At 44.0% G+C, this 27417-nt stretch overlaps 1 protein-coding gene across 1 annotated transcript in view; it reads left to right on the plus strand.

The window, feature by feature from the left end:
• The window catches only part of LOC137435085 (uncharacterized), a 242270-nt gene that overhangs the window by 120182 nt on the left and 94671 nt on the right, over window positions 1-27417 (plus strand). The window contains exons 13-21 of the mRNA XM_068128524.2: window positions 4041-4139; window positions 4350-4403; window positions 6835-6894; window positions 13914-13958; window positions 14194-14247; window positions 19449-19490; window positions 23213-23300; window positions 23476-23511; window positions 27034-27198. Of these exons, the coding sequence (XP_067984625.2) occupies window positions 4041-4139; window positions 4350-4403; window positions 6835-6894; window positions 13914-13958; window positions 14194-14247; window positions 19449-19490; window positions 23213-23300; window positions 23476-23511; window positions 27034-27198 (643 nt within the window). The remainder of the gene's footprint in view (window positions 1-4040; window positions 4140-4349; window positions 4404-6834; window positions 6895-13913; window positions 13959-14193; window positions 14248-19448; window positions 19491-23212; window positions 23301-23475; window positions 23512-27033; window positions 27199-27417) is intronic.

Here is a 27417-nt window from a genome sequence, read left to right on the forward strand (position 1 = left end):
TACTGAAGAAATTGGTCTCAGTTTCACGGTGTTTAACAAATCCATGGAGCCATAATATAGTAGTCCGGTACTTTCTGCCCCCTGGGCCCAGAGTCCCCACTCTTTATCTTCAGTAGTCTGGTACTTTCTGCCCCCCCCCCCCCCCGGGCCCAGAGTCCCCACTCTTTGTCTTCATTCTTCAGCCGCACAAATTTGTCTCGCATCACCTTCCTTTTCTCCTTGCAAACTCCCGGATCTTTATCTAATCTTTCCCTATCTCCCTCCAAGAAGTCATTGTAGCCTGGTTATTTTAATAATATTTTGATGAGGTGTCAAACAAATGTTTGTATTTGCGAACCTCATCTGAGAGTCGCTCCTCAAACTGCTCCATTGCTATTCTCCATTTGAATGCTTTGGTTCTTCGTTTTAGTTCCATTTTGGATCTGGGCCCAATCCCCAATGCTACCGGATATACTTCCCTGCTCAACCAATTGGCATTTGTTTGACGCACACGACCAAGGATACGCGCAACGTGTTGTTGAGATTTTGGAGGTGTGCGCATAGACCCCTCTGCTAGCCTCTGCGGGCTACAGTTACCCATAAACCCCTTCTCTGCGTAGCTACGCAGAGACGTTTACATGCATCTTCGCAGAAGCATAACTCTGGCTTAAGCCAACATCAGGCAGGGCAACTTGGGTTCGCTGCACGTATTTAATTGTAAAGGGAATTTGGTTATGCTTGGGGTGATTCCATGGCTCAAAATCCACAGTAATAATGCCTTTGAAGAAAACAGCTTTATTAAGTTTTGACTGGGATGGGGAACATGCAGTAAATCAACACAATGAAAAGAAAGGGGGCAGGGGGGAATTGATTGTGGCAATGTGCTTAAGCTAGACAAGGTTGGACACCTCGCCTATCTTGGTCTAAATTAACACATGAAGACAGAAATTGAAGTGTATGTGGAGAAGAGCTTTCTTTGTGGCGTGAGACTCAGGTGAGGCTGATGGGCTTGCAAGGAGCGGCCCCATCGCTCGTACTGCGACTGCAGTTGACCTGGCTAAAATGGCTCGTACTGTAGTGCTACTACTCACTGAGCTGACTGTGAGACTCACTTGGCACCAATTGGCTCCCATCGACTCTGTCTCTGGTGTCGGGTCTGACTTCCGACCACTCACCAACTGCGAGGCACTGACTAGTTCCCGACACCGACTTGCCTCTTGATTACCCTTTGGCTGGCTGACTCACCAACTGCGAGGCACTGACTAGTTCCCGACACCGACTTGCCTCTTGATTACCCTTTGGCTGGCTGACTCACCAACTGCGAGGCACTGACGGGTTCCCAACACCGACTTGGCTCTTGATTCCCCTTTGGCTGGCCTACTCACCAACTACGAGGCGCTGACGAGTTCCCGACACCGACTTGCCTCTTGATTCCCCTTTGGCTGGCTTACTCACCAACTATGAGGCGCTGACTAGTTCCCGACACCGACTTGCCTCTTGATTACCCTTTGGCTGGCTGACTCACCAACTACGAGGCGCTGACTAGTTCTCGACACCGACTTGCCTCTTGATTCCCCTTTGGCTGGCTGACTCACCAACTGCGAGGCACTGACTAGTTCCCGACACCGACTTGCCTCTTGATTACCCTTTGGCTGGCTGACTAACCAACTACGAGGCGCTGACTAGTTCCCGACACCGACTTGCCCCTTGATTCCCCATTGTCTGGCTGACTCACCAACTACGAGGCGCTGACTAGTTCTCGACACCGACTTGCCTCTTGATTCCCCTTTGGCTGGCCTACTCACCAACTATGAGGCGCTGAATAATTCCCGACACCGACTTGCCCCTTGATTCCCCATTGTCTGGCTGACTCACCAACTACGAGGCGCTGACTAGTTCTCGACACCGACTTGCCTCTTGATTCCCCTTTGGCTGGCCTACTCACCAACTACGAGGCGCTGACTAGTTCCTGACACCGACTTGCCTCTTCATTCCCCTTTGGCTGGCATACTCACCAACTACGAGGCAATGACGAGCTCTCTTCGCCCTTGCCCCACGGCCGGCCGGCTTGTATATCCACTGCCACGTGCTCCCTGCTGTGCCAGGCTATCCCCACACCACACGTGCTCCCACAACGACAAAGTTTCCCAAGCTCCAACAGCGACAATTATGTCATAAATCCTTTTTAAAGGTTTCGATCACAAGTGATGACTTCAGTTGCCAAAGCATAAATGATACAAGCTTATGACAATAATGGAATTTCCATTGGAATACCTTTTTTAGGCTTATCATCAACTAGCAGAAGTACCCGGCGTTTCCGGGCGGGGGAGGTGGGGGGGGGGGGGGGGGGAGGGGAGGGAAGGGGGGAGGCAGGATGAGGGGAGGAGGGGATGGGGAGGGGGCGAAGGGGAGGGGGAGGTGAATGTGGGTCACGTTTCTGAGTGAATGTGGCCCACGTTTCTGAGTTAAGTGTGATGCCGATCAGGAAGAAGAAGAAGCCATACTACCAAATTCGTACACTTCGGGAATTGTTTGATTTATTTGAATTCAAATGTCTGGTAATTGCTTTGTATTTATTTATGTGAATGTGTACTTGTATATAACTGTCATTAATTAAAAAAGGATTAGGCACGATCGAGCGATTGTTTTTTTTGTTTGTTTTTTTTTAGTAAAAAAAAACAACCTTTTTCAGATTATTTTTTTTGGGGCCTAAAACACACCCAGGCACTCACTGATGAACCTCTTAAAGTTTGACGAAGATCCGTTCAGCCATCTCTGAATAAAACGTGGACACACAAAAACTGGACACACACAGACAACTCGCGTTTATATATATAGATGGTAACTTTCAACTGTTACCTAATTTTGCAAAGACTTTAACAAATATATAACATCTTTTCAAAAATGGAAAAAACCGAACTATTTGATGCAAACACACCACTGGTGCTGGGGTGCTGCTACTGTCATACTGATGGCTGTCTTTTTGCATTGGAACATGCAACTTGCCTTCCGGGTATCATAGGCTTGTAAAGGGTAATTCCATTAAGGAACGATTAATTAATTAATTTTAAAGTAAACTCAATTTTATTAATTAATTAAAGGCATAAAGCGTAATCCACCAAAGGTGGGTGGAGGTTATGTTTTTACCCCTGTCTGTTTGTCTGTTTGTCTGTCTGTCTGTGAGCAGGATATCTCAAAAAGTTGTGGATGGATTTAGACAAAATTTAGTGGAGAGGTTGGGTATGTGACAAGCGCGAAATAATTAGATTTTGGTGAACATCCGGATCCGGATATGGATCGGAGAATTTTAAAGTGATTTTTCACCGTTGAGAGATATGGCAAAAAACTATATATAGCATGATATTTCAAAAAGTTGTGGACGGATTTGGAGGAAACTTGGTGGACAGGTTGGGTGTGTCACAAGGAAGAATTGATTCAATATTTGTGAAGATTCGAATCTGGATCAGAGAATTTTTCAAGTGATTTTTCACCATTGAGTGATGGGGCCAAAAACGATATATATAGCATGTCAAAAGGTTGTGGACGGATTTGGACAAAACTGGTGGATGAGTTGGTTTGGCGACATGAACAAGCCGATTATATTTTGGTTCAGGTCCAAATCCAGATCCGGCCTATCAGTGGGATACAAAACGTAGACTGTTCAGCCTTGCGGAGGTTTCCTCTCTACCGAATGTCATTCTAGTTTACTGGTGTTGTCACAATGAAAATTCTGAAAATCAAATCAAGAAGTCTTCAGATATGACTGAAATATGACTGAATATGAGTGCAATATTATAAATTTGGAATCAATGGTGTGAGGAAAGAATATGGCAACATTTCATCCGTATATGTTATTTTATATTTTGCTTCCAATAAATACAAATGTGTCACTGTTCAAACCTTCCTGGAGGCTTTTCATGCGTGCATAGTGTATACTGTGACAAGCCTAAATTAGTGGATATAAAAGTAGACAGTGAACTAGTCCATGACTCTTAGTCATATTTTCACCTTTCTGCTCCTCATTATAAAGAACACACTGAGGTTCTATGTTTCTTTCTCAGGGAGAAAAAGGTTTCCGTGGACCTCCTGGCCGTCCTGCTTCCCTGGAAGAGCTCAAACGCTCACCCGTACAATATGAAGAAACCTACAAGGGCCCAAAGGTTTGAATGTTTATGATGAATGACCAGCAAATTAAACGAACTACATATTGGAGAATGATGTGCAGTTAAGTCACGTCCATGTCTCATTCTCTTCCCAACCTTTCCCAAGTTTTTTTTTTTTTTAATAACTTGTTCTTCGAGCCTTAGAATGAGCAGTACGTGCACGTTTTTGAAACCATGGCACGTGCAATTGCTGTGCTCCTTTCCTAGGGGGAGAGCGGAGATCGAGGAATGCCTGGACCTCGAGGCCAGGCCGGCATTCCGGTGAGACTTCATGCTTTAGTCTTGTTACTTTATCAAGCAGCAAATAAGTTGTAGGTTTTCAGAATAGTTACACTATGTTACTCTACTGTGCAAAGCCTAGTGTAGTGAATGTGGTCATCGCATGAACAAAGAGGAATGACACATGTGTTGTGCAAGAGGTAAAGGGCAAGTAATCGATGAATAAATACGCTTAGATTGACATGAACATGGAATTTTAATGTATACAGATGTTTGTTTTAGTATTGCTTTCTTGTAATTTAATTTCTCTGAAAATTCCAGAAGTTCTTGGAAAAGGGAGAAATTTTACGAAGCACATTTGCCAGAAGTCATTCAAACTGTTGACAAATGGGACAATTGAGTTTGAGATGCTTAAGGAGAGTACCTGGAGGGTTTTCCCTTTTCCTTCAAAAGTGTTTGCTGGAGGAGTTTGTACTTGTCTTTTGAATTCCCGCATGCTGATGTCAGAATTCCAGCAGTTTGTGGTTTTGCACTTTTTTGTTTCAATACCGGTTGGTATTTTAACTGAAGCAAAACCCCCGACTATCACCACGACACTTTATTTGCTGGACCTGTTTCAATGAAGAATCAATTCGTAAACTGAAAATTTTTTCAATGTTCAAAATTTTCTTTTATTCTTCGTTTTGATTGTTACTGCCGCAAGGGAGTAATGCATTCGATCGTGTCCGTGTGTGTGTGTGTGTGTGTTCGTGTGTTTGTGAACAGAATATCTGGAAAAGTTCTGAACGGATTTGGATGAAAGTTGGTGGGATGATTGCCCTTGGGATAAGGAAGAATTGATTAGTTTTTGGTGAAGCTCAGGATATTATTCCCGATCCAGGAATTTTTGAACGATTTTTTTACCATTGGAAGATAGGGCTAATTTTTTTTTTAACATTATCTTCTATATATTCTATATTTAACATTGTGATATGAAAATAGTTTTCATATTTGTTGTAAATATAGTTTAGACTTGTGGTTATGCGTTAGAGCGGTGTATTTTTTTTAGCAGCGTCGTCTTCAATGTTCATTTTTTTCTTTTTCTAATAAAGACATATTCTGTAATTTTAAAACCACCAAAGTGGGTATTAGGTTTACCCGTTTCATAAAATGTATCGTTTGATACGTATAATGCTTTAAAACTGTTTTTTTTGTTTTTGTTTTTCCCCTCAGAAGAGATATCAACATTTAGCTCAGCGAATGTCATTCGCGGTCTCAGTATTTGATGAACTTATAAAGACTTAGTTCCAGATTTGGCAATGGCTGAGGTATATTAACAAACGAATAAAACAGATTTGGCCAAATTCCAACTTTTTTTTAAAAGATCGCACATTCACCCAGGGTTGTGAGAAGCTGAAGAAGAAGAAACCTCGTATGGGCTTCCCAGACCAAATAAATAATTCTGGTTCTGGCTCTGCGATTTTCAGGTTTATTACTCCCGCCAGGGTGTAATGCATTCGATCGTGTCCGTCCGTTTGTGTGTGTGTGTGTGTGTGTGTGTGTGTTCGTGTGTTTGTGAACAAGATATCTGGAAAAGTTCTGAACGGATTTGGATGAAAGTTGGTGGGATGATTGCCCTTGGGATAAGGAAGAATTGATTAGTTTTTGGTGAAGCTCAGGATATTATTCCCGATCCAGGAATTTATTTTGTAAATTTTTTGGGGACTTCTTTTTTCAGTTTTACTGCATTAAAGCTTTTATTCTTATTCTTAAATGATGTTTTTCTCCTCCAATTCCGAGATATATCAAAATAAATTCTCTGACAGTTAGGGCCTACTTTCTTTTTCATTTATTGTTTTGGGGAGAGGGGATGTTAAACAAAACGTATTATTCCAACTAAACCCACGGCGGGAGTATGCGCACTACTGAGTGGCGTGCTAGTTGAGTTTTGTTTTTAATTACCTCGTATTTCCGCCACCATCTATGAGCATCATATCTGACAAAGTTATGGACGGATTCAGACGAAACTTAGTGGACAGTCTCGGTTCATCACACGTACAATTTGGTTAGATTTTGGTGAAGATCAGAATCTGGATCCGGATACTATAATTTATTAAATGATCCTTCACCTTTGAGAGTTAGGGCCAAAAACGCTAAATCGCACGACTTTTCAAAAAGTTGTGGATGGATTGTGACAAAACTAGGTGGATAAACGAGTTCGGTGACAAGAACAAGCCGATTAGATTTCGGTTCATGTCCGGATCCAGATCCGGCCTAGATCCGTGGATTGAGAACGTAACCTGTTCAACCTGGCGGAGGTATGCGCTCCATCCACCAAGTGCCGTCCTCATTATTGTCTCATATAATTCCTCATCGACACTGATATGTATGATTAAAGCAATTGTGGAACTTGAATTTGTTTCATTGCTGATTGTTTGTGAGTATGAGGGTGTTCGTGGGTGTGGCACAAAGGTGTGTCTATTGTGGTTTGCAGGGTATGTCTGAGCCTGGAATGACGGGGGCCAAGGGTGAGCCTGGACCGCTTGGACAAAGGGTAGGCCTGACCACATCACTTCATTAGTTATATCAATTAAATACAAAACCCAATCATTATTCTTCACTCTCTTCACGATAAACATTTCCTTCAAGGTACATTGTGACTTCATATTTAAGATGTGTGTTCTGCATCTTCTAAATTGGATGGAAAGGTAACCGAAGTGAATCTGATCCCCTGCACTTACGACCCTCTCCCCCCTCCAACTCCCTAATCCCCCATCCTCCCAAATACACTCCGCCCCTGATGTTTTGCAGTCATTTACTTGTGGCATCACATCTGTTTCATCGCTGATCATGAAACCATAAACATGAGTAATGTCATTCATTGAACAGACAATCATGACACGTGGCTGCCTCCACAAAAAATACTTGGAAAGTCACTGAATTTGCAATTTGATATTTGCCTACCTGATATTTACTGTTCTTTCTGGATTTTTTTTAATGTATACAAAGTGAAGGTTCATGGAATAGCTACAACATATAATGGATCAGGACATAACAGAACAAAAGGAACAGTAGAAAGAGAAGGGGGAACACACACCAACAGCAGGATTGAGGGACAAAATAGAGGGAGATGGACAAACAAGGGATCGAGAGAAGAATGAAGGGATCGAGAGAAGAATGAAGGGATCTAGAGAAGAATGAAGGGATCTAGAGAAGAATGAAGGGATCTAGAGAATAATTAAGGTATCTAGAGAAGAATGAAGGGATCTAGACAAGAATTAAGGGATCTAGAGAAGAATTAAGTGATCTAGAGAATAATGAAGGGATCTAGAGAAGAATGGAGGGATCTAGAGAAGAATGAAGGGATCTAGAGAAGAATGAAGGGATCTAGAGAAGAATGAAGGGATCTAGAGAAGGAGGGACACACGGAGTGGACCAGGTGGAGGCAGAAACAAACTCTCAGGAAGGAAAAAATGGTAATTTGAAAAGAGGTGAGCTTAGGGAGGGTCATGGGGGTAAAAAAAAAAAAGGTCAAGGATGAGGGATGATCTGAGATGGTGTGAACAGCTGTCTTGAAGACCCGAAGGGAATAATGAGATTGGAAGTTGGTTCCACAGGTGGGAAAAATAGGAATGGAAGTGGAGGTGAGCAGTGATCCTGAATTTTGGGAGTTTCACCAGAAGGCGGTTGATGGTGGGCTGTGTGGGAGCTGCAGAAATCTGTGGGGTACAAAGCATGGAAAGAGCAGAGGGTGCAGCACCAGAAAGGAATTGAAAGAAGAGAAAGAGACCATCAACCTATCTATGATGTTAAAGTGATAGGCCCATAGAAGCAGCTTCATCGTGGAAGATTCCGATAATCTTGAAGGCCTTGGTTTCCATGGTATAGAGTTGAGCAAGATGTGAGGCAGGCCCCAACCCAGAGGGGAGTAGTCCATTAAGCTGCGGATGAAGGCCTAGTAGTTGGATAAGAGTTCAGGTGGGGCAAGGAAAGACATTGCATGATGGAGGATGCCCAGTCGGTGACTGACTTTGGAGGTCAACTTTGACTTGTGGTTTACCCATGAAAATCGTGGCTGATACTGAAAAACAAAAGTTTGAGTGGCTGAACTTCTTCAAGAGGATTGTTGAACAGATAGACGTCAGGATTTGTCAGACCGTCCTTTCATGGAAAGAGTGTGAGAATGTGCGATATTTCAGGAGATAATAATGAATGAATGAATGATCGTTTTAAGGCCATTTTCCCCGCTGGAGCGGGGGTTAGCCTTGCGGGCCCCATGACAATCATGGTTCCCTGTTTGAGGCAATGTTTTTATGGCCGGATGCCCTTCCTGACGCCAACCCTTGGTCGCCTCTTACGATGCGCAGGGATACGGTGTACCTATTCTAAATTGGGGTACTCACCGTGATCATTCATCCCAGCAAGCTGGTACTCAATTTGCCGACCTCGGAAGGATGACAGGCTGAGTCAACCCCCCTGGCGTTAATTCAGCGATCGACCGGGATTCGAACCCTGGATCCTAGGATCCCAAGCCGGCACCCTAACCGCTAAGCCAACACCAGGCTGTTGGAGATAGATTTCAGGAGATAGATCATCGAATTAATTAATTATTTGACTCTAAACGTGAGTCTTCACTTGAACCTGAAATTCATCATGATCCATCATGATATTAAATCATTCCAATAATTCAAGCTCCAGCATGACATGTGTAGCCGGTATCTACCAGCCAGACCCATAGCTGCATTTGTCCGCATCTCAACAAGCCATATTAACTGTTTAAAACCAACCACCTGGACATGGAAATGCAACAATCCAAAGCTTCCATCTCAGTTTATCACAAGACGGAACTTGTCATGTGATCACCCAATCACATGATCACATGTAGCCAGGTGATCATGTGCCCCCCCCACCCCCAACCTTTACTGATAATCAAAAGTTTGACAAACCATCAAAATTCCACATCTTTGGGTTTAACTCAATCCAGCTGCATATTCCATCAGTATTAACCCTTGGACTACTATTTCACAAACTGTATTCCAACCCACACATGATACCGTGAGTTCACTCGTTGCAGCAAGACATGGCTGAAATTTGATGCTTCTTCATCATGGGTGACGTCCAACAAACCGAAGAGTGAAGTGAATGCTTTGTGGCTCGATCTCCATGATATTTAGCAAGGATCCTGCCCTGATCCAGACTGCACAGTAATGCGGTTGTGCGACTTTGGGCTCCCATGGGAATTTTGGCTTGTGGTCAGGGCTGGTGACGATGTTTGCCAAACTACCAGGAAAAATGGTCATATTCACACAAACAAATAACGTTGTGTCTGCATTTCCTATGTAGTGGTGCATTTGTTTTTTTAAACAAAGATGTAAAATTTAAAGTTTGAAATTTATTTAAAAGTGAAAAGATTTAACTGAAATTTTGAAAAATATATACTGAGTGAAAAGTAATGAAATTGAAAGAATTCATCTAAAAGTGAAATTTTTAAACAATTGTCACATAAAAGTGAATCTCTGTTATTGGATTTTCCTTGTTTCATCATTTCCACTTTTTAAACTCCGTCTCCCCGAACATGACAAAATGAGTGCTAAAATAAATACAATATCGAGGCTCGTGGAGTAGCGATAACACAGGCTCGTGGAGTAGCTATAACGCAGGCTCGTGGAGTAGCTATAACACAGGCTCGTGGAGTAGCTATAACACAGGCTCGTGGAGTAGCTATAACACAGGCTCGTGGAGTAGCTATAACACAGGCTCGTGGAGTAGCGATAACACAGGCTCGTGGAGTAGATATAACACAGGCTCGTGGAGTAGCTATAACACAGGCTCGTGGAGTAGCGATAACACAGGCTCGTGGAGTAGATATAACACAGGCTCGTGGAGTAGCTATAACACAGGCTCGTGGAGTAGCGATAACACAGGCTCGTGGAGTAGATATAACATAGGCTCGTGGAGTAGCTATAACACAGGCTCGTGGAGTAGATATAACACAGGCTCGTGGAGTAGCTATAACACAGGCTCGTGGAGTAGCTATAACACAGGCTCGTGGAGTAGCGATAACACAGGCTCGTGGAGTAGCGATAACACAGGCTCGTGGAGTAGCGATAACACAGGCTCGTGGAGTAGCTATAACAGATTCGTGTAGTAGCTATAACAGATTCGTGTAGTAGCTATAACACAGGCTCGTGGAGTAGCTATAACGCAGGCTTGTGGAGTAGCTATAACGCTGGCTTGTGGAGTAGCTATAACGTTGGCTCGTGGAGTAGCTATAACAGGTTCGTGGAGTAGCTATAACAGATTCGTGTAGTAGCTATAACAGATTCGTGTAGTAGCTATAACACAGGCTCGTGGAGTAGCTGTAACGCAGGCTCGTGGAGTAGCTATAACAGATTCGTGTAGTAGCTATAACACAGGCTCGTGGAGTAGCTATAACACAGGCTCGTGGAGTAGCTATAACGCAGGCTTGTGGAGTAGCTATAACGCTGGCTTGTGGAGTAGCTATAACGTTGGCTCGTGGAGTAGCTATAACAGGTTCGTGGAGTAGCTATAACAGATTCGTGTAGTAGCTATAACACAGGCTCGTGGAGTAGCTGTAACGCAGGCTTGTGGAGTAGCTATAACAGATTCGTGTAGTAGCTATAACACAGGCTCGTGGAGTAGCTATAACGCAGGCTTGTGGAGTAGCTATAACGCAGGCTTGTGGAGTAGCTATAACGTTGGCTCGTGGAGTAGCTATAACAGATTCGTGTAGTAGCTATAACGCAGGCTTGTGGAGTAGCTATAACGCAGGCTTGTGGAGTAGCTATAACGCTGGCTTGTGGAGTAGCTATAACGTTGGCTCGTGGAGTAGCTATAACAGATTCGTGGAGTAGCTATAACAGGTTTGCGGCGTAGGATCGTGGAGTAGCTATAACAGATTCGTGGAGTAGCTATAACAGGTTTGCGGCGTAGGATCGTGGAGTAGCTATAACAGATTCGTGTAGTAGCTATAACAGGTTTGCGGCGTAGGATCGTGGAGTAGCGATAACACAGGCTCGTGGAGTAGCTATAACGCAGGCTCGTGGAGTAGCTATAACACAGGCTCGTGGAGTAGCTATAACACAGGCTCGTGGAGTAGCGATAACACAGGCTCGTGGAGTAGATATAACACAGGCTCGTGGAGTAGCTATAACACAGGCTCGTGGAGTAGCGATAACACAGGCTCGTGGAGTAGATATAACACAGGCTCGTGGAGTAGCTATAACACAGGCTCGTGGAGTAGCGATAACACAGGCTCGTGGAGTAGATATAACATAGGCTCGTGGAGTAGCTATAACACAGGCTCGTGGAGTAGATATAACACAGGCTCGTGGAGTAGCTATAACACAGGCTCGTGGAGTAGCTATAACACAGGCTCGTGGAGTAGCGATAACACAGGCTCGTGGAGTAGCGATAACACAGGCTCGTGGAGTAGCGATAACACAGGCTCGTGGAGTAGCTATAACAGATTCGTGTAGTAGCTATAACAGATTCGTGTAGTAGCTATAACACAGGCTCGTGGAGTAGCTATAACGCAGGCTTGTGGAGTAGCTATAACGCTGGCTTGTGGAGTAGCTATAACGTTGGCTCGTGGAGTAGCTATAACAGGTTCGTGGAGTAGCTATAACAGATTCGTGTAGTAGCTATAACAGATTCGTGTAGTAGCTATAACACAGGCTCGTGGAGTAGCTGTAACGCAGGCTCGTGGAGTAGCTATAACAGATTCGTGTAGTAGCTATAACACAGGCTCGTGGAGTAGCTATAACACAGGCTCGTGGAGTAGCTATAACGCAGGCTTGTGGAGTAGCTATAACGCTGGCTTGTGGAGTAGCTATAACGTTGGCTCGTGGAGTAGCTATAACAGGTTCGTGGAGTAGCTATAACAGATTCGTGTAGTAGCTATAACACAGGCTCGTGGAGTAGCTGTAACGCAGGCTTGTGGAGTAGCTATAACAGATTCGTGTAGTAGCTATAACACAGGCTCGTGGAGTAGCTGTAACGCAGGCTTGTGGAGTAGCTATAACAGATTCGTGTAGTAGCTATAACACAGGCTCGTGGAGTAGCTATAACGCAGGCTTGTGGAGTAGCTATAACGCAGGCTTGTGGAGTAGCTATAACGTTGGCTCGTGGAGTAGCTATAACAGATTCGTGTAGTAGCTATAACGCAGGCTTGTGGAGTAGCTATAACGCAGGCTTGTGGAGTAGCTATAACGCTGGCTTGTGGAGTAGCTATAACGTTGGCTCGTGGAGTAGCTATAACAGATTCGTGGAGTAGCTATAACAGGTTTGCGGCGTAGGATCGTGGAGTAGCTATAACAGATTCGTGGAGTAGCTATAACGCAGGCTTGTGGAGTAGCTATAACGTTGGCTCGTGGAGTAGCTATAACAGATTCGTGGAGTAGCTATAACAGGTTTGCGGCGTAGGATCGTGGAGTAGCTATAACATAGGCTCGTGGAGTAGCTATAACACAGGCTTGTGGGGTAGCTATAACGCAGGCTTGTGGAGTAGCTATAACACAGGCTCGTGGAGTAGCTATAACACAGGCTCGTTGATTAGCTATAACACAGGCTCGTGGAGTAGCTATAACAGATTCGTGTAGTAGCTATAACAGGTTTGCGGCGTAGGATCGTGGAGTAGCTATAACATAGGCTCGTGGAGTAGCTATAACACAGGCTTGTGGGGTAGCTATAACGCAGGCTTGTGGAGTAGCTATAACACAGGCTCGTGGAGTAGCTATAACACAGGCTCGTTGATTAGCTATAACGCAGGCTCGTGGAGTAGCTATAACGCAGGCTCGTGGAGTAGCTATAACGCAGGCTCGTGGAGAAGCTATAACGCAGGCTCGTGGAGTAGCTATAACAGGTTTGTGGTGTAGGCTCATGGAGTTGCTATAACACAGACTCGCGGCGTAGGCTTGCAGCGTAGGCTCGTGGAGTAGCTATAACACAGGCTCTTGGCTTAGGCTCGTGGAGTAGCCTGGACATGGCAGAACAAAAAGAACAGTCGAAAGAGATGAGGAGGGATTGAAACACACCAACAGCAGGGTTGAGGGACAGAATGGAGGAACACTTGAAGATATTGAGGATTCTGTTAAACAGATGACGTCTGCTTTATCAGCAGCGGCCTGGATTAAGAGATCTCTCAGGTTGGACTTGAGGCCTCAGATGTTTGAAGTCAACTCAGTTAGGGTCAGGGATTGTAATGTTTGTTATTGTTTGTGCTCATCTCTTTCTTCATGAAAAGGTGGCTAAACATGTAACAGGTGGCCTGAGTTTATCAATGAGTGTTCTGCGATGTTCCTAATACTCAGTGAAAACTTTTACGCTTTTAACTGAGAAATTTCCCTCTAATGGTGTACGCAGCTGTGTCTACGTGTATTTTCAGAATATTTGAGAATAGATGTTCCACAGTAAACTATCACCATATTTGGTTTCTCTTTTAATTTAAATTTAACAGTTTATTTGTTTTTGTTTAATTCTTTCATGTAGTGGTGTTTACGATCAGTAAACGTATGTATTGACTTGATCCAATGTGCGTGCGTGCTCCTGCAGGGTAAACCTGGCAAGCATGGAAGAGGAGGGTCTGCTGGGTTTGATGTATGGATATGAACAAATGAAATAATATAATAATACAATTTAATCTGATTTTGTTTCTCTGTTAACATTGCATGTGGAAGGCCAAAATGTGCCTTTGCTATGGGTTTCAAGACAACTTTGTAAACTTCCTAAAAAGCTGGGATTGTCCTTTTCCTGAATTTGGAAGTGTACCTTGCTATTCCAGTATACTACTTACCTTCGGATTTGGTCCATCTTACCTTATGATGTTATGCAGGGTATACAAGGGGCACCTGGTGAATCAGGTCGAAAGGGAGTAGTTGGACTCAAGGTAAGAGACACCTCTTTACCTCTTTTGATTGCAGGTAAATACTCGTACACCCTCCCAGCCTCTCAGTACCAATCCATGTATTCATTTATATGATGGGAGCATGCTCACTTTTTCCCTGTTTGGTATGAGTTTGATTCCTGGACTCGCTAAACTATCATCCCAGTACTTAAAAGGCATTGATGCATTGTATGCATTCATTTGGAGGGGACAACAGACTAGCTTTCCCTACTACGAACATTCCTGGTGGATATTAAATATTCCACTGTACCTTTAGAAGTAGCGCATTGTGTGTTAATGCCCAGTGAGCAAAACTTTTAGCCCAAAGTGAAACAACTGTTGGTGAGAATTGGCTTCAGGTTATTTATTAAATAATACTGTATGGAGGAGATCAAATGTGAGGATTGATTGGCCTTGCCCACAAGCTCCAACATTTATCAATAATATACAATTTTTTTGTATACCAAGTCGAGGCTTGTATAAGAGCTAACGCATAGAACATATAATAAAGCGAGTGGGAGACAAGGGGGGGGGGGCGGGGAGGCGGGAGGGAGGCACAACAACAGTAGGTAACAGGGACATCAGGAAATCTGTGCAAGAGAGAGGGCTGGGTACATGGAATAAACAAATGAACACTACAAGGGATTTCAGGAAAGAAAAAGGAATTTGAAAGACGAGCGTTTGGGGTGAATTAACAGGGGAAGAAAAGATCAAGGTTTTCCCTTGGGGAAGATAAGAGATGGTGGTGAACAGCTGTTTTAAAGACCTGGAGGGAGGAGTGGGATTGAAGAGAGTGAGGGAGTTTGTTCCAGATGTGGGAAAAAGAGGAATGGAGGAGTGAAGGTGAGCAGAGAGTCTTGATTTTGGCAGTTTAACCATAAGAGGGTTGCAGGCAGATCTTGTGCGACCTGTAGGAATATTTGGGGGACAGAGCCCAGAGAGAGCTGGGGGGGGGGGGGGGGCAAGGCCGGAGAGGAGTCGGTAGAAGACAGAAAGACCACCAACCTGCCTGCGGTGAGTGAGTGAGAGGCCCTTGGAGTTAGCTTCATCACGGGACATTCCAATGATTCTGAATGCTTTTCAGAATGGCAGAGCAGAGCCTTGGTTTCAACAGCGTGAAGACGAGCTAGGTGTGAGGCAGGAGCACCAGCCCAGAGGGGAGAGCAGTATTCCATTGAGCTGCGGATGAAAGCCTTGTATGTGGTGAGGAGCTCAGGTGTGCCAAGGAAGGACTTCGCACGACGGAGGATGCCCAGTCGGCGACTGGCTTTGGAGGCCAGATTTGAAATGTGGTTTTCCCAGGAAAGATCATGGCAGATAGAGAGACCCAAAAGCTTGAGTGACAGAACTTCTTGGAGAGGATTATTCAGAAAGTGGATGGGAGGGTTGTCCAGTCGGTCTTTTCGGAGAGACATCGTAAGAGTGTGAGATTTGTCAGGATTGAAAGACATGTTACACTTGTTTGCCCAGTCTGTGATTTTGTCCAGGTCTGCAGAGAGTGAGGAGGCAGCAGACTGCCGATCTGAGGGATGAAGAATGGAGCGACAGAGAGTAGAGTCATCAGCAAAGAGATACAGAGGATTTTCAAGAGAGTCAGAGAGATCATTGATGAAGACCAGAAAAAGCACAGGGCCTAGAACACTGCCTTGTGGAACTCCAGCCTGAACAGGAAGAGGAGATGAGAGAAACCCATTCAGGGCCACACGTTGACTACGACTAGAGAGGAAGTCCGCCAGCCATGCGTGGAGATTTCCATGGATACCAAAAGAGGAGAGTTTGGTGAGCAGAGCGGGGTGCCAGACCGTATCGAAGGCACGTGATATGTCAAGGGAGACTGCTCTAATTTCCTGTTTGGCATTGAGGACCTCCATCCATTGTTGAGAAAGCAGAAGCAGCATGTCCAGAGTAGAGTGTCCAGGTCTGAAACCAAATTGATGATCAGAGATCAAGCCATTGGAGAAGAGGAAAGATTTTATATCTGAAGCAATGATGGATTCCATGACTTTGCTGATGATTGGGAGAAGGCTGATTGGTCTGTAGTTGCTGGGATCTGTTTTTGCACCTTTTTTGTGCAAAGCGGTGATGTTGGCAGATTTCCAAGCAGATGGAAGATGACCTTGAGCAAAAGAGAGGGTGAAGAGAACAGAGAGAGGGAGTGAAAGAGCGGAAGAACAGGATTTTAGGACCCGTGGGCTGATGCCATCAGGTCCAGTTGCAGAATTCCATATTCCAATTTCATCCAATGTCCATTTCCAATTTCATCCAATTGATCCAGAATTTCAAAAATTTACATATTGGGTCACATAATTGGTTCACCAATCAAAAGCTAGAAGCTGATTATTTTTTTAGATCTAAAGCTCAAAGGTCGAGGCTGCATAAGTTTATCAATTTTAAATTTGTATTTTTTTTTTAACTGTTTTTGTTATTTTGAGCAAACGGAAGAAGAAGACGTCTGAATACAAACGGACTCGGGCGGGCTTTGAACTTTCAGATACTTTCTAGTTTTATTTCCACCTACGCACACTATTTGGCAGACGTGTTATTGAATGTCGAGATTTTAGCTTTGGACCTCATTTAATTTTTCAGTTTCTAGTCTGGATGCCAATGAAAGGGTTGTTGTTATCATATGCATTGTCAGTTGCCGTCTTCCTCTTTCACAGTTCACGCATTGCCATTTGATGTGACGTGTGTGTTGTGTTTTGTTGTTTGAATGGGAATGTCATCCCTGCAGTGTTACTTTCTCCTCGTCTACAATATTATTTGTATGTTTAGTTTATGTTTGTATGTTAGTTTATTTGTATGTCTACTCATGCACAGATTTATCCCATCTCGTCTTCAGTTGTCATACCCTTCCTCCCGTCCATGGTACACGGAATCTTGTGGTGAGGCTGTTGCCCAGAAACAACTTGCCTTCGTCTCCTGGAAAGCAAATCCAACGGAAGGAAATCTCATTTCCTTTCACAAAGCCCGAAACAAGTGTGTGTCCACCCTCAGGAGAGCCAGGAAACAATATCTCTCCGTTCTCAAGACCGAACTCTCTTATCTGTCTCCCTCTTCCAAATCCTGGTGGTGTCTGGTCAAATCTGTTTCTGGTGTTTGTTCCCCCTCCATCCCCTCCCTTACCTCAAACGGCTACACAGCTGACTCCGCACGTGAAAAAGCTGAATGCCTCAACTCTGTGTTTGCCTCTAAATCTTGTGTCCCAAACCCATCCCTCTCTGTACCCACCATACCCAGTAGTACCCTGCTGCTCCTGGACTCCGTGTCCTTTCCTCCTGACAAGGTGGAAAAGTTTCTGTCAACCCTCGACTCTGATTCTGCAACTGGACCCGACGGCATCAGCCCACGGGTCCCAAAATCCTGCTCTGCTGCTCTATCTCACCCTCTCTCTGTTCTCTTCACCCTCTCTTTTGCTCAAGGTCAACTGCCATCTGCTTGGAAATCAGCCAACATCACCGCTTTGCACAAAAAAGGTGCAAAAACAGATCCTAGCAACTACAGACCAATCAGCCTTCTCCCAATTATCAGCAAAGTCATGGAATCCATCATTGCTTCGGATATGAAATCTTTCCTCTTCTCCAATGGCTTGATCTCTGATCATCAATTTGGTTTCAGACCAGGTCACTCTACTCTGGACATGCTGCTTCTGCTGTCTCAACAATGGATGGAGGTCCTCAATGCCAAACAGGAAATTAGAGCTGTCTCCCTCGACATATCACGTGCCTTCGACACGGTCTGGCACCCCGCTCTGCTCACCAAACTCTCCTCCTTTGGTATCCATGGAAATCTCCACGCATGGCTGGCGGACTTCCTCTCTAGTCGTCGTCAACGTGTGGCCCTGAATGGGTTTCTCTCATCTCCTCTTCCTGTTCAGGCTGGAGTTCCCCAAGGCAGTGTTCTGGGCCCCGTGCTTTTTCTGGTCTTCATCAATGATCTCTCTGACTCTCTCGAAAATCCTCTCTATCTCTTTGCTGATGACTCCACTCTCTGCCGCTCCATTCCTCTTCCCTCAGATCGGCAGTCTGCTGCCTCCTCACTCTCTGAAGACCTGGAAAAAATCACAGACTGGTCAAACAAGTGGAACATGTCTTTCAATCCTGACAAATCTCACACTCTTACTATGTCTCTCCGAAAAGATCGACTGGACAACCCTCCCATCTACTTTCTCAACAATCCTCTCCAAGAAGTTCTGTCGCTCAAGATTTTGGGTCTCACTATCTGCCATGATCTTTCTTGGGAAAACCACATTTCCAAGCTGGCCTCCAAAGCCAGTCGCCGACTGGGCATCCTCCGTCGTGCGAAGTCCTTCCTCGGCACACCTGAGCTCCTCACCACATACAAGGCTTTCATCCGCAGCTCAATGGAATACTGTTCTCCCCTATGGGCCGGTGCTCCTGCCTCACACCTAGCTCGGCTTCACGCTGTTGAAACCAAAGCTTTCTGAATTATTGGAATCTCCCGCGATGAAGCTATCTCTGAGGGCCTTTCACTCACTCACCGCAGGCAGGTAGGTGGTCTTTCTGTCTTCTACCGACTCCTCTCCGGCCTTGCACCCCCAGCTCTCTCTGTGCTCTGTCCCCCAAATATTCCTACAGGTCGCACAAGATCTGCCAGCAACCCTCTGATGGTTAAACTGCCGAAATCTCGGCTCTCTGCTCACCTTCACTCTTTCATTCCTCTTTTCTCCCGCCTCTGGAACAAACTCCCTCACTCCCTTCAATCCCACTCCTCCCTCCAGGTCTTTAAAACAGCTGTTCACCACCATCTCTTATCTTCCCCCATCCAAAACCTTGATCTTTTCTACCCCCGCTAATTCACCCCAGATCCACCTTGTTTGAAATTCCAACTTCTTTCCTGGAAGTCCTGGCAGTGTCCATATGTTTTATACCTCTCCCACCGCCCCCTTCCCATGCCCCCCCCCCCCAAAGCCCTCGCCCTCTCTCAGATCTCTCGATGTCTCCATGTCTCTCGGTCCCTGCTCTCAAATGTTGTGTTTGTGTCCTTCCCCCTCTCTCCCCATCTTGTCTACCGCTCCCGATATTATATGTTTTATGTGTCGGTTTGTCTTTCTGTGTGATTAATGTTCGCTCTTTCAAGAGCCTCGATCTTGTATACAAAAAAAACAACAAAAAAAAAAGAAAAAAAAAAAAAGAAAAAAAGAAAAAAAAAAGAGTTGTGTCTGATCTGGCGTCTCACATTTGCAGGGTGGAAAGGGAGAGCAAGGTATGCCAGGGCCTCCAGCACAGGTGAGTTTGGGGCAGGAAATATTCCATGGTGAGTGCGTAAATGGGGTTAAAGGTTATAATTACCTCTTGTTCACGTTATTGTAGTGATAACTCTCGGATTTATCGTTTGTGGTGGTTGTAAATTTATCATGAATGTCACCATGAAGTAAGGCAAAAAATAACGGGTAGATATGAAGGTTTGATTGTTTGTGAGGTCAAATATTTGACTCGCTTTGAGATCGGGTTCATGTGCAGGATTATTTGGGAATGTTGTCCACAATATTCCTCAATAAGAATTCATAACGTAGATTGCTCCGGCAAGATAATGTGAAAAGTTGAGCATCCTTGTGAGACTTAGCTCTGCTCGAAGTAAAAGTGAACAGGTCTTCTTCCCAAAAGAATTAACAACTTAGAAATTCACATCATTTCAGAATGAGACTGATGGATGTGAGCAAGGTTTGTAAAGGTGAGAATATGATTATGATCACGTTCTCTAATTTAAATGATCCATAGAGTTGTATTCATGGACTACCTTTAAAAAAACTTCTTATTTTTACAGTGTAGCCCATAGGCCAATGCCAGCTGGAACAGCGTTTGTCTGTCCGTGCGGTGTATGTATGTATGTATGTATGTATGTATGTATGTATGTATGTATGTATGTATGTCCGATCTACTGGCATTTTGCGGGTTTATTCCTTTTAAAATTCGTTTTCCCTGCAACCGTTGATCCGATTGACATTAAATTTTCACCTTAGAAGAACCTCCCTCAATATAATTTTTAATGCTAATTATGACGTCATAGGGCACGTGGTGCGGGCGCCATCTTGGAAAACAACGAAACAATTTGCACCTCTCTATCTCCGAAACCGCTCCATGGGAAAAATTGAGAGGTGGCTCATTGTAAAGTACTCCCCATGTGAAATAACATATGTTAATGATGATGTTATAGGTGCCTTCATTATGACGTCATAACTCGACAAGTAGAAAGCTTGGGATAAATAGGTCGAGAAAAAAATTGATGATGTCATTGGTCACATGATTCGGCATGCAATATTTCTACGGCGTAGCCCATTGGGCAATGCCATCTAGAACAGTGTTTGTCTGTCCGTCCGGTGTATATATATTTATGCATGTATTTCTCTTACAAACGTCCACCAATCAGAGCTGAGGAACTGGTCACATGACAGTGACAGCAGATCCTCCACTCAGTAGATCAAAGCCCAGCTGTGTCGTTGTTAGACTATCGGTCTTGTTTATTTCTTAAAGGTTCTAAGACTCGTGTAGGAGCTGCAACACAGATGCCTCACAAACATGCAGACAAATACATAAGATAGCACTGGATCCGACATCAGAAAACATAGCCGCGGTGATAACTTGTGAACCAGTGATGGGATTTTCACCAAACTTGGTATAAATATATATGATGAGGCAAAGATGAACTGATTACATTTTGGCATCAAGAGGTCAAAGGTCAGAGGTCATGGCAGGTAGAAATGTGATACTTGAGACCAGCTGAAGGGATTTAAATCAAACCTGGTTCAAATATGTATAATGATGTAATAATGTGCGCGGAGTCATATCGGTCGACGTCACAACATCGAAGAGTGTCATAGGAGGCACCTATGACCATCATTCACAAGGCTTATTCTGCATGGGGTGTTCTTTACAATGAGATATGTCGCAATCTTTTCTACGCAGCGCTTTTGGAGATATAGAGATGCACAGTTTTTCGGTTTATACAAGACTAGCAGAAGTACCCGGCATTGCCGGGCAGGGGAGGGGAGGGGAAAGGGGAGGGGAGGGGAACGGGGGGAGAGCAAGCCCCTTGGTAAAGCGAGCGATTTTTTTTTTCATAGCATCATAGCGTCATAGCGTTCATAGCGTTTCATAGCGTCATAGCGATTTTTTTTGTCATAGCGTTCATAGCGTCATAGCGTCATCACGTGATCGCTCTGAGCGAATCAGCGCCCACCTGCTCTGATTCCGTTGATTCCGTGCGCTGAAATGCGCTGAAATGCGCTGAGGTAAATATGAATAAACAAGTACAAAAAGTTTTAATCAAAACAAAAGCCACGTCGATGTTACACAATGCCTAGATGCAGCTGTGCCTATAACGTCGATGTTATAGGCACAGGACATTCCTATTGATTCGATTACTTGATGTTATTTTTGTGCAAAGTGAAAATATATCTCGACAATTTCCCGTGTGTGGCGACGAATTTTTAATATATCTCGGCATTTTCCCGTCTGTTATTTCAGGCGGTGTATGACTGACCATGCCGCGATTTAAAAAATATATATATCGGCAATTTCCCGTATGTGGCGACATGTGAACGAAGCTATGCTCCTCTCTCCACATTATTGTGACGACGTATAAATTAAATATTTCATCGAGACGATTGTTATCAAATGGACGAATTTTTAATATATCTCGGCATTTTCCCGTCTGTTATTTCAGGCGGTGTATGACTGACCATGCCGTGATTGTAAAAAAATATATCTCGGCAATTTCTCGTGTGTAGCGACACGTGAACGAAGCTATGCTCCTCTCTCCACATTATTGTGACGACGTATAAATTAAATATTTCATCGTGACGATTGTTATCAAATGGACGAATTTTTAATATATCTCGGCATTTTCCTGTCTGTTATTTCGGGCGGTGTATGACTGACCATGCCGCGATAAAAAAAAAAAAATCTCAATGGACTTGAAGTTACAGGCCTTTGAGAATTTATTTCGTTCTATAAAGGGCAACTTTCATCGGATTTTCTTCACGTTTTTTTTCAACCGAGTCTAAAACTATGTTAGCGACTGTGAAAAATGAAATGATATATCGAATTTGATTTGAAATAAAACTGTGTGAGAGAGAAAGACACCACGGGCCTACAAAACCACGGGCCTACAAAACAGGCCTCAAAGCTATGCGAGTTAATAAAATGGTGGATATTTGTTTATATGAAGCCTCTCCCACAATGGGTGGAGCTATGGTTCCCAGAATGGGTGGAGCTTTGAGGTTTTGTCTTCTCTGCAAGAACAACAACAACAAGAAGAAGAAGAACAAGAAGAAGAACAACAACAACAGCAGAGGGCACTCTATGAGCAGCGTCTGCGACGCGGCTAAAAATATGGATCGTCAAATATTTTGAGTTCGGCCATGTTCGTCCCAGGCTCAATGGGCATGTCTATGCCAAATATCAAGCACGTAAGCCTCTCCGTTTAGGAGTCTATCGGTAACATCACACTCACACACACACACACACACACACACACACACACACACACACACAGTGTTTTATATATATATATATATGGCGGCCTACCACGTGACCCGTGACGTCATAATTATCCTTAAAAGATTATACATGCCCATGCGCACCTATGGTGAAAATTTCCTGTCAATCGGTGCAATGACTGCACAGAAAACGATTTTTAAAGAAAATAAACCTGAAAATCGCAGACAGAATGATTGATATGGCCTGGGAAGGCCAGGCGAGTGTTTCTTCTTCTTCACCCAATGAGAACTTGCAGCTTCTCAATATAAAATACGATCGTGTGATATGTTCGTCAAAAATAGTCGGAAATTTTGCTGTTGTAAAACAGTCGGAAAAATAGTCGGAATTTTGTCCAGTTGAATTTACTTTGATGAAGATGAATTTGTAACTATCAATCAGCTGAGTCTGTTGAACATTTTGCAATGTGTTAAGCTTGTTTTCATCATGTTTATCGTTTGATTTATTTGCAGTATGATTTTGACTACAATGAGCTGGAGTTTAGAGGAGACATTGGCTTTCCAGGACTCCAAGGGAATAAAGGGGAGATTGGGCTAACAGGTAAACATCACTTCTTCCTCTTCCTGTTTTTATTTTCTATTCCTCTTGTTTGATACATTATTTGTCTTTTTAATAACAACCGTTGTCATAATAAACACTCATGTGCAAACATAAACATATATGGACCTCTTTGGGTGCTGCCCTGAATAATTACTGATACCCGCTTCTCCTCCAGGTCCCAGTGGAATACCAGGCTTTCCTGGGCCCAAAGGTAAGATTGCTACTATCTTTATCATTAATCCATTTCCTCTTTCTTCTTCCGCCCTCTGCTCTTACTCTATCTACTGTCTTGTCTTAAATCTTCATAATTTTCAATTTTCTGCCCTTTATAAATACATTTTCTTATTTATTATTTATTATTCATGTTCATGCCTTTGTCTTTAATTCAATTCATAATTTTCTCACAATGTGTTGATGTACCAGAGCTATTTGACTTTGCTGATTTAAATGTGAAAACAAAGTCATTTGTAATTTAACTTTAGAAATCCTTGCAACTATTTGTTATTGTTTATTCGTGAGGCAACATACATGTTCCATACGCATGATGGATGGAGAGGATAGAGTAATGCTTTCTTTATTTATCCAGAAATCTAGGTTCATACAGGAGATAAATGACAGAGAGCAGGTTCATTGATTGGAAAAGGATGGAAGGGGAACATGGAGCCAAAAATATCACATATGAGTGGTGTAAAGGAAAATGGTGTGCGAGGGTCAGTGAGAGTGGAAAAGAGTTGTGGTGGTAGAGAAGAAAGCATGAAGTGATGATAGCAGAACTCTTAAGAGCACCAAGGGAGGGCCACAAAACAACAGACACAGGGAGTTGGTTCACAGACAAGGAATGGAAGGATAAAGAAATGGAGGTGAGTGTTCAGCTGGTGGTGGGTGACTAAGTGGGATTCCGCTTGAGCGTTTCTAACACAGACAGGTTAGAGGAGGATGGAGAAAAGGAGGTTGGAGGGAGTAAGGCCAGAAGTGAGGATTAGAAAATTGAGAGTCCACTAATCTGCCTATGGTTGATGAGAAGCAGACCTGAGGCCTCCGCCTCCTGCCAAGAAATACAAATAACATAGAGAGCCTTGTATTGATTGTCTCCAGTGGAACAAGATGGGAATCAGCTGTACCAGCCCCATGACCCTTCGAGTAAAGGACCTTTACACAGTTATGAGCTCTGGGACTCTCAGAAATAACTTATCTCTGTGGATAATACCAAAACAGGTTGGCGCAGACTGCACTTCTTGCATCACAGACTGAGCGGTGCGAGGGGTGATCAGTTTGTTTGTGACCTCACAAGGAAAACACGATAATATCACTTTATTTCACTTTATTTCTCAACATAATCTCCATTCCTGGCAATACACTTCATCCATCGGTCCTCTAGCTTGGCTATGCCCATTCTGTAGAACTCCTTGCTCTCTGCGGCTGCCATCACAGCAATGTCGTTCTCATATTTGTTCCCCAGCAGAGCTTCTTTCAGGAGAGGGAACAAATATAAGTTGGACCAGGTATATCTGGTGAGTAGGGTGGGTGTGGCAGAAGTTCATACCCACAGTTAGCAGAAGTAGCCACCGGAAGTAGGAGCGTGTGTAAAGAGACGTTGTCGCAGAGAAGCAGCACACATCGGGTCAGTTGCCCTCACCTCTTTTGCTTAATTGCATCACATAACCGGTGCTAAAACAATCAATCCCAAAACAATAACAATCCCAAAACAATAACAATCCCAAAACAATAACAATCCCAAAACAATAACAATCCCAAAACAGAGTGGCCATGACTTTTCCAGCTGATGATATCCTTATGAACATTTGAGGGGGGGGGGTGCAGACCATGTGTTTCCGCTGCATACTCTGTTGCTTGGTCTCAGGATCAAAGTGGTGAACTCATGTCTCCTTCTGTGGCAATCCGCTGGAGGAAGCCATTCGGATCAGCATGAAAACGCTCCAACAGCTCACGGAAACTGTCCAGACGAGGTATTTTCTGGTCAACAGTGAGCATTCGGGGAACCCACCACACTGACGCCTTTGCCATGTCAATTTTGTCCGTGAAGATTGTTTTAACTGAACCAAAACTGACACCCAATGTCTCAACTGCGTGTCTGATCGTTGCTCGTCTGTCTTTCATTACCTCTTCATGCACCTGGTCCACCATTTCTTGTGTTGCCTCCCCGACATGATGATCTGCTGATCTGTGTTCATCTTTGGTGCTTGTTCTGTCATGCTTGAACTCTTTACTATCAAGGAGGAACATCAAGAAGCATCATCCCCTAATGTCCCAACCATATCCATACGTACTTCCTTGAGAGGCAAACCTTTCTTGTGCAAGTACTTTATCACAGCTGAGAGCTCTGGTTTCTCCATTTTGACTGAATTTAAGGGGATTCCCTACTTTGAGTCTATGCTGTGGAAAATCTACGAATAGAAATATGGAATTCATCTTTAGAATAGATCTTTATACTCTAACTCTCACTATCCTACCATGACTACAAGTAGGTTGCGCCACAATCAAACGGTTCACACCTCACAGATTGGGAAGTTCAAAAGCCAAACAGCTGACCAACGACTGACTCAACCTGTGAACTTTCCGACTGGCTATTCTCAGAGAGTCATCTCAAGTGCCAGAAAACGATCTGGTAAACCCTCCCATCAACTTTCTTACCAAGCCTCTTGAAAGAGTTTGTCACTCAAACTCCTCGGTCTCACTATCAGCCATGGTGTTTCTTGGGCAAACCACATTACTAAGATGGCCTCCAAAGCCAGTCGCCGAATGGGCATCCTCCATTGTACAAACTCGTTCCTTGGTATACCTGAAATATTATGCACCTACAAGGCTTTAATTCACAGCTTGATGGAGTAATCCTCTCCCCTTTGTGCTGGTATCCCTGCCTCACGTCTTTCTCAGCTTGACACCATGGAAACGAAGGCTCTCAAGATCATTTGAATCTCCTGCAATGAAGCTGAGTCTATGAGCAGATCACTTTCACATCCCAGACAGGTTGGTGGTCTCTCTGTCTTCTACCATCTCCTTTCCGGTCTTGCACCCTCTGCTTTTCCCATACTTTGCCGCCCCAACCCCCAAACCCCCCAACCCCTCCCTATGTATCTGCTGGGAGCACGTGTTCAACCTTCAACCCCCTTCTACTGAAACTCCAAAATCCAGAATCACTGCTCACCTTTGCCCGTATGTTCCTATGAACAAACTTCCACATTGTCTTCAATCTCACTCTTCCCTCCAGGTCTTCAAGACAGCTGTTCACCACCCTCTTAGATAATCCCCCATCCAAAATTGTGATATTTTCTACCCCAGTGAACTCTCTTCCCCCCCCCCCCCCCAATGTCGGTCCAAAAACGCTACCTTGCGGAACAACTCAAAGAGGAGGACCTCAGCCTGAAGAGGGGGATCTCAAGAAAGAATGCTATCAAGAGCAATATATTGTTCTCGCTCGCCAGAGAAAATCTGATAACCATTCAAGGAGGGATCGATGAACACCCAATGGCAGAGAACTTGGAAAGCAATGCTTTGTCCCAGACTATCAAAAGCTAGAGAAATGACCAGAGAGACTGTCCTTATCTCTTGCTTGAGTGTTACTTGCAAAAAAATAAGTCAGTGGGATTAGGATAAAGAAGGGGAATTCGAGAGGAAAGGCCAAAAATAGTGTGATTTGAGTTCGAAATACTACCATTTCAGTGACTGAGCTCTAACATTTCACTCAGAAAAACATTTACCAACTACTCCCTAGGTGAGCCCTACCAAGGACCAGCAGGAGACCCAGGCCTGCCAGGCGAGATGGGTCAAAAAGGCAACGGAGGACTACCAGGTCATTCTCAGCTTGGCCCATTTGGCGCACCCGGACATCCAGGTCTTCCAGGACAACCCGGATCTCGGGGGCCACCGGGACCCAAAGGTGAAGTAGTAGGACCAATCCGCACAATACAGTTATTCCTTACATAACAACGAGAGGCATACAATACTAATCTCAGCTCTAAAGCTCTCATTCTTCAGTGATTTCAGTGAAGTTTTATTTGGATATGCAGAAAGTATTGAAAATTGCTCATACGTGTACGTAATTTTGTTAATGTAAGAGTGGGATCAGGATCAGGACTCTGCAACACAAGTTTTAGTA

The sequence above is a fragment of the Myxine glutinosa genome, chromosome 9 (genome assembly GCF_964187855.1).
Source record: "Myxine glutinosa chromosome 9, kmMyxGlut1.1, whole genome shotgun sequence".
Taxonomy (NCBI): Eukaryota; Metazoa; Chordata; class Myxini; order Myxiniformes; family Myxinidae; genus Myxine; species Myxine glutinosa.